At 56.7% G+C, this 7,500-nt stretch overlaps 3 protein-coding genes across 3 annotated transcripts in view; 2 read left to right on the forward strand and 1 right to left on the reverse strand.

The window, feature by feature from the left end:
• Positions 1 to 192: 192 nt before the first annotated feature.
• PTSG_12518 (uncharacterized protein) lies at positions 193 to 467 on the forward strand (the record flags this gene model as incomplete). Its single annotated transcript, XM_004992345.1, has 2 exons — positions 193 to 346; positions 373 to 467. 2 exons carry the CDS (start codon positions 193 to 195, stop codon positions 465 to 467), a joined length of 249 nt encoding a protein of 82 aa, XP_004992402.1.
• A 484-nt stretch (positions 468 to 951) lies between these two features.
• PTSG_12519 (uncharacterized protein) lies at positions 952 to 4,233 on the forward strand (the record flags this gene model as incomplete). Its single annotated transcript, XM_004992346.1, has 2 exons — positions 952 to 960; positions 1,240 to 4,233. 2 exons carry the CDS (start codon positions 952 to 954, stop codon positions 4,231 to 4,233), a joined length of 3,003 nt encoding a protein of 1,000 aa, XP_004992403.1.
• A 1,321-nt stretch (positions 4,234 to 5,554) lies between these two features.
• The window catches only part of PTSG_06996 (inositol 1,4,5-trisphosphate receptor type 3), a 21,671-nt gene continuing 19,725 nt past the window's right edge, over positions 5,555 to 7,500 (reverse strand). The window contains exons 59-63 of the mRNA XM_004992347.1: positions 7,380 to 7,500; positions 7,096 to 7,239; positions 6,563 to 6,807; positions 6,187 to 6,421; positions 5,555 to 5,965 (exon numbers count right to left, since the gene is read on the reverse strand). The exon at positions 7,380 to 7,500 is cut by the window's right edge and continues 24 nt beyond it. Coding sequence (XP_004992404.1) covers positions 5,870 to 5,965; positions 6,187 to 6,421; positions 6,563 to 6,807; positions 7,096 to 7,239; positions 7,380 to 7,500 — 841 coding nt within the window. The 3' untranslated portion in view covers positions 5,555 to 5,869. The remainder of the gene's footprint in view (positions 5,966 to 6,186; positions 6,422 to 6,562; positions 6,808 to 7,095; positions 7,240 to 7,379) is intronic.

The following is a 7,500-nucleotide window of genomic DNA, read 5'->3' on the forward strand; positions in this document are numbered from 1 at the left end:
CATGACGTCAATCAGGCTAAACATGACATCAGAACATTAGGAGAACAAAGAACATCCAGAGCAATACGGTGCCTCGAAGGGCGAGAAGGGGGGAAACAGGGGAACACAGCGGGACAAGGTGCAGTGGGTAAGGGAGTCGGAGAGGCAGAGGGGAGAGACAGAGAGAGACAGGCGAGCGACGTTACAACCACCATGAACTTGCAACAGATTATGAGACCCAGCTCAATTAGCGCCGACGGCATCAAGGTCTTCGCTAGCGCTGAGCAGGATGCCAACCTCTTCTTCATCACCGTCGAGGCCAAGCTCATCGCCGCTGGCATCGACGCTGGCATCATCGCCGAGGGTGGTGCTGACCACCAAGGAGACGGGCAGGCTCCAGCAGCTGCCTCATCGCCGAGCCCAAGCACCCACGGTGCTTCGGGTCCCCGCTGTTGACAGGCAAGTCCTGTCTGCTGAGTCATCATTGACCTCCTTTCTTCACGACACCACAAATTTGCATTCACCTCTCTTGTGTTCTGGAATGTTCACGTGATTTCCCTCCAACCTGTTGCACGTGCAGTGTTTAGCTTGTGTGGTTGCTCGATGTTACATGTTCTTGCATAACACACCACATAACCACACAACTCTCAACAAACACTGCCACGTCACCACTTTGCGTTGTCGACAATTCTTGTCTTGTGCTCTGTTTCTTTCTGTTGGAGTGTTCATTCATCCTACATCCTTGTTTGCTTCACAACTCAAGTAAACACACACAACTCTCTCTTGCCAAGACAATCTCCCACACAACACACAGCACACTCTGCACAGGCAAGTCCTGTCTGCTGAGTCATCATTGACCTCCTTTCTTCACGACACCACAAATTTGCATTCACCTCTCTTGTGTTCTGGAATGTTCACGTGATTTCCCTCCAACCTGTTGCACGTGCAGTGTTTAGCTTGTGTGGTTGCTCGATGTTACATGTTCTTGCATAACACACCACATAACCACACAACTCTCAACAAACACTGCCACGTCACCACTTTGCGTTGTCGACAATTCTTGTCTTGTGCTCTGTTTCTTTCTGTTGGAGTGTTCATTCATCCTACATCCTTGTTTGCTTCACAACTCAAGTAAACACACACAACTCTCTCTTGCCAAGACAATCTCCCACACAACACACAGCACACTCTGCACACACACACACACACAAGTCTCCAACAACAGCACCACCACCATGAACTTGCAACAGCCGTATCCAGTTTGCCACATGGAGCGTGCCTCTGCTGCCGTCCAAGGACACCGGCCATCTCTTCCTCTACGCCAGCACCACGACCTCCCAACAAGCCACGGCGCTTACGGGGGAGCTCGTGCACAGCAGCGATGGGGAAGCCGAGGATGCTGACGAGGGCGCCTCCGCACACGACGTGCTAGGCCATCGCAGCAGCGCGGCCGTCGACGCCATCCGTCAGCAGATTGCCCAGGCCTCTTCCAAGCACATCGTCACCTGTGGACCATGTGCGCTTGGCAAGAGCACGCGCGCCTCCATCCCAAAGCAGTCTGCTCCACGCAGCGCTGGGCCATGCCAGCTGCTCTACGCCGACATCGCCGGTCCGCTGGAGGAGACGTCGCTGCGAGGTGCACGCTACGCGCTGACCTTCATCGACGACTGCACGCGTTTCGCCTGGACGTTCCTCATCCGGCACAAGAACGACGTCGGCGCGGCCCTGGAGCAGCTGCGCAAGGACCGCCACGTCGTCAACGCGCTCCGAGGCGCCACGCTGCAGACGGACAGCGACGCCGTCTTCAAGAGCCAGGACTTCACCGACCTGTGCCTGGCCTTCGACATCAAGCAGCGCTTCTCGCCACCGCACTCGCAGGCCAAGAACGGATCCGCAGAGCGCACCTTCCGCACCCTCTTCGAGACGGCGCGTACGATGCTGTTTGCTGCGGACCTGGACAAGCCGTTCTGGGGCTTCGCCGTGCAGCACGCCACGCTGCTGCACAACGTCGCGCCACGCAGGAGCCTCAAGGACAAGTCACCGTTCGAGGCCCTGACTGGGCACCCCTTCGACGTCAGCCTGCTGCGCGTCTTCGGCTCGCCGGCCTACGTGCATGTGGAGAAGAGCAGCACGCGGCACAAGCTTGACCCACGCTCACGCGTTGGCGTCTACGTCGGCTTCGCCGAGGAGGACCAGGCCCACGTCGTCTGGATGCCGGACACGCGACGCGTTGTCCACACCATCCACGCTCGCTTCGGCGCCATCAAGAACAAGCACGCCGCCTCCTCTCAGCAGCAGCAAGAGCAGAACAGCGGTGCCTCTGCTTCGCATGCCAACAAGACCGCTCAGCGTTCAACCGAGGAAAGTGCCACCGGCGCTCCCACTGCACCACGTGCGGGGGAGCCGCAGCTCCAGCCACGCGCCCTTGGCGGCTCCGTCTGGGACCAGCTGCTGGTGTCCGAGACCCTCGGCGACAAGGACACCTCTGGTGGCTCAACCACCACGTGTCACGTTGCCACCAGCGCTGCTGGTACGGGGGAGAAGACATCAGCAGTGGGTGGTCATCTATCAGACATCGCTGCTGGCAGTTTTGCCACGTCAGCTGAGCCAGCCACCGTCAAGGAGGCGCTTGCCTCGCCAGACTCTGAGGAGTGGCGCCAAGCCATCCTGGACGAGTTTGCGGCAATGCAGGCCAATGACGTCTATGACGTCGTGCCTCGCGCTGACCTTCCCAAGGGCCACAAGCTGCTCCGCAGCATGGTCATCTTTCGGAGGAAGCGCGATGGCCAGGGCAAGGTGATTAAGTACAAGGCGCGCTGGGTTGCCAAGGGCTACTCCCAGGTCCACGGTGTCAACTACACGGACACCTTTGCTCCGACGGCTACCATCGCAGCCATCCGCACCATGCTCGCCATGGCCGTCGCGCGTGGCATGGACATCCAGCAGATGGACGTCAACACGGCGTTCCTCAACGCGCCCGTGGATCACGAGATCTACGTCCAGCCACCGGCCGTCGACGGCATCTTCTCGCCGAATACGGTCCTGCGCCTCAAGCGCGGGCTGTATGGCCTGAAGCAGAGCCCGCGTCTGTGGAACCACACGCTGGACGCCTGGATGCGCGAGCAGGACTTCGTCGCCACAGCCACGGACGCCTGCATCTACCGCCGCACCTGCAAGGGTGGCAAGATGATGTGGGTTGCCGTCTACGTGGACGACCTGCTCATCTTCGCCGACAGCGACAGCGACATGGCCGCGTTCAAGAAGGCCATCTCCAAGCGCTTCAAGATGAAGGACCTGGGCAGCCCAGACATATGTCTCGGCATCAAGGTGCAGCACGACCGCAAGGCCAGGACCGTCACCATGAGCCAGGAGCACTACCTGCGCAGCGTGCTGGAGACCTTCGGCATGGCTGACTGCAAGCCTGTCGGCACGCCGCTCTGCACGGGCTACGTCGACAAGCCAGCCGACAAGGAGGAGCCACTCCCGGACGTGCCGTTCCGCGAGCTGCTTGGCTCCCTCCTCTATGCTGCGACGATGACGCGCCCAGACATCTCGGCGGCTGTCTCCATCCTGTCTCGCCGTATGCAGCACTTCGGCATGGACCACTGGAAGGCTGCCAAGCACCTTCTTCGCTACATCAAGGGCACCTTGTCCTACACCATCAAGTACGCCGCCACTGGCGACACCAGCAACGGCAGCACTGCCGACGGCGTGCTCTCAGCGTACTCGGATGCGTCCTTCGCCTCCGACGTTGACACGCGACGTTCCCGCACGGGCTTCGTCGTCTTCTGTTCCACGGGCCCCGTGTCCTGGAACTCCAAGCTGCAGGCCACCGTGGCCACAGCCTCCGCCGACGCGGAGTACATGGCTCTCGCAGCCACCGCACAGGAACTCATGTTCCTTCGCCAACTCCAGGAGGAGCTCACCGGCGCCGTCCTGTGCGAGCCCACGCTCGTCCACACGGACAACCAGCCGGCGCAGCGCGTTGCCGAACACGCCGCCTCGCGCATGCGGCACATCCTCGTCAAGTACCACTACATCCGCGAGTGCGTCGACACCAAGAGGATTGTGCTGAGCTACCTCGCCACGGAGCACATGATCGCAGATCTCCTCACGAAGATCCTCCCTCGGCCCAAGACGGCTCAGTTCTGCACGATGCTGTTCGACCAGCGTCCTCTGCCAGGCTGCCAGCCACGGGCCCGTCCTCATTCGGGCCGGTCGCCACGTCCTTCGACTCCGCGTCAGGACCTCTGAGTGGCCGCGCACCACAGGACACGCCTTCACTCGGGCCAGCCTTCCACAACAGGCTGCGCACCACAGGCACCAACCATTTTCTTAAACGTGTTCCACAACACACGTCCTTACTCACATCTCACCTACATCTGCCCATGCCATTCCTACATGCATGACATCATCCACATGCTCATCACGTTTCAGAACATCAACGCAGCAGAGAGGTAGGTCAATGCGGGGGAGTGTTGACAGGCAAGTCCTGTCTGCTGAGTCATCATTGACCTCCCTTCTTCACGACACCACAAATTTGCATTCACCTCTCTTGTGTTCTGGAATGTTCACGTGATTTCTCTCCAACCTGTTGCACGTGCAGTGTTTAGCTTGTGTGGTTGCTCGATGTTACATGCTCTTGCATAACACACCACATAACCACACAACTCTCAACAAACACTACCACGTCACCACTTTGCGTTGTCGACATCCCTCCTTGCTTCACAACTCAAGTAACTTGCCAAGGCAATCTCCTACACAGCACACAGCACACACAGCACACACACAGCACACACAGCACACACACACATCAGGAATAGCAGCAACAAAGATGAAGAAGTGTTCGTGTGTGTTTTTGTTTTTTGTGCAGCCAGGTTTATTAATTTCGTGTGCTTGTGAGGTATTGTTCGGATAATTATCGATGGCCTTGTCTAGTCGCCCTTGATTAATTCAGGGAACTAACAGCTTAGAAACAACCCCCGGGTGTACACCGACGGCGTTGCCGCTGTTGGCGGGACGCAAGCATTTGTTTGCGTGCGCGCGTGTTTCTATGCTTGAGTGTGTGTTCGACACGTAGCATAAGGTGACTTTTACTTGGTCTCGTCCTGTGCATCCGTGTGTGTGTGTGTGTGTGTGTGTGTGTGTGTGTGTTTGTGTGTGTTTGTGTGTGTTTGTGTGTGTGTGTGTTTGAGGAGCGACCGAGTGTGATTTGTGTGCATGCTCACTCGCGGGTGTTGTCAGACAGAGTAAGCTTGTTTTAAATATTAATAGGCCAGTGTCATTTAAAAAGACACACACACACACACACACACACACACACACACACACACACACACACACACACACACACACACACACACACACACACACACACACACACACACACACACACACACACACACCCATGCGCACCGCTGCCCTTTGTTTTGCCGCAATTGCCTTCCCCATCTTTGAGCGCCGGGAACAGTGTAAGATTTCAGCGAGTTTTCCCCAATAAACCTGCATAAACACACACACACACACACACACACACACACTCTCTCTCTCTCTCTCTCTCTCTGCTTTGCTGACCTCACGTACGGGAGGTTTCATTCATCCAGCTCAAAGCAAGAAACACGAGGGTGACATGAACATGTCAGGCAAGAGGGAAACACGCAAGTGAGTGAGCAACACGGATGCAAAACTGCGCAAACAACGGAAATGGCGAAACGAGGAAGCAACGAAATGGGCGAGCTTTTCAGGCTCAACGAAAGTAAGAGCAGCAACAACCCCTGAAACAAACAACGAGCGCAGGGGGCAAACGGAAACAACAAGGCGGGAAACAACAAGGCGGGAACAAGGAAGCGGCGGTACACAAGAAACAGCAGCAATGGAAAAAGCAGCGACATCAGGAGGTGGCCGACGCGTCGTCCACGAGGAGTCGAGCAATAACGGCGTCAAGCTTGGCATGGAGGCCACGCACTTCTTCACGAAGCACGTCCACCTAGTCAATGGAAACGGGGCAGCACCTCACGGGTGAGTTTGCGACAACCAACACAATGTGTGTGCGTGTGTGTGTGTGTGTGTGTGTGCGTGTGTGTGCGTGTGCGGCGTTTCACAGTCGTTGTTGTTGCATCTCTGCCTCCCTCAATCACAGACACACAGACACACAGACACACAGATACACAAAGACACACAGACAGAGACACAGACACAACACGTTACCGTGTCTTGTTCGGCATTCCGGTGGTCCAACGCCAGCGCCCGGTTAACGGGGAAAAACTGGAGCTCCTCCTTCTCTGCCAAGCGCGAGGACACGTAGAACTCGTGACTCGTGTAGTCGTTCATGTCCTTCTGGTCCAGGTAGAGCAGGAAATAGAGGTAGTTCCACATGTTGTGCTCGTGCTTGATGTGGTGCTCGAATCCCTTGCCATAGCGATCAAACTCGTGGCTCTTGATGCTGTGCGGTGAACCAAGGCAACACACACGCAGGCATGAAGGAAGACGTGTAAGTGCGTGCCCTGCCACGAAACGCGAGCATCAAAGAATCAAGCTAAACCCTCAGACTGTGTGAAGCAAGGCCAGAGCAACCACAACGCACCTGCAGATGAAGCACTCGTTCTCCATGGCATCCTCGATCTGGTATTTCTCATCACGGAGCTCGGAGAACGTGTCCACAATGATACCAAACACGACGTTGAGGCCAACAATCGTGACGAGGATGAAGAAGGAAAGGTCAAAGATGACACGCAGGCCAGCGTCGCGCCAGCTGAACGTCTCCGGAATCAGCCCTTCGCCAAGCCCGCCGCCGTTCATCAACCCAAACCGCAGGCTCGTCACAAAACACTGCGTCAAAAGTCGCGTGCGCGTGCGTGCGTGCGTGCGTGTATGTGTGCGTGCGTGCGTGCGTGCGTGTGTGTGTGTGTGTGTGTGTGTGTGTGTGAGTAGGTGTGTGTGTGTGTGAGTAGGTGTGTGTGTGTGTATGTGTGTGTGTGTATGTGTGTGTGTGAGTAGGTGTGAATGTGGGTTGATGTACCCGAGCCAGAATGTGCGATTGACATGGCTTGTCGTCATCCTCACTCAGCCCACGTTGCACCGTTTCCATCATCTCCCAACAAGCTCGTGCGTGCGTACCTGGAATAGCGTGTCGCACCAGTAGCCGTCCTCATATGGGACGCGCCGACGGAGGAATGCGAAGATAAGGAACGAGTAAACGTACACGACAATGCACAGCAGCCCTGCCACCCACAGCAGCGATTGCCCGTTCTTCGTCACAGCCTGTGTGAAGACGCGCATGCACAAGAGCCAAAAACAAGGAGCAACCGAGCTATTGGTGAGCACACAGGGGACACAGGAGACACAGCACACGCACACAACTGCAGTCAAACACACACACACACACACACACACACACGTACGCGAATGGCGCGGTTGAGAATGTCGTTGCCGATGATAACGTGGAAGAGGTGGTACGCGAAGAAGTAACCCGAGTACAGGAGACCGAGGACAGAGAGCGGAATCAGCAAGAAGTGATGGAAC

The sequence above is a fragment of the Salpingoeca rosetta genome (genome assembly GCF_000188695.1).
Source record: "Salpingoeca rosetta unplaced genomic scaffold supercont1.16, whole genome shotgun sequence".
NCBI classification, from domain to species: domain Eukaryota; class Choanoflagellata; order Craspedida; family Salpingoecidae; genus Salpingoeca; species Salpingoeca rosetta.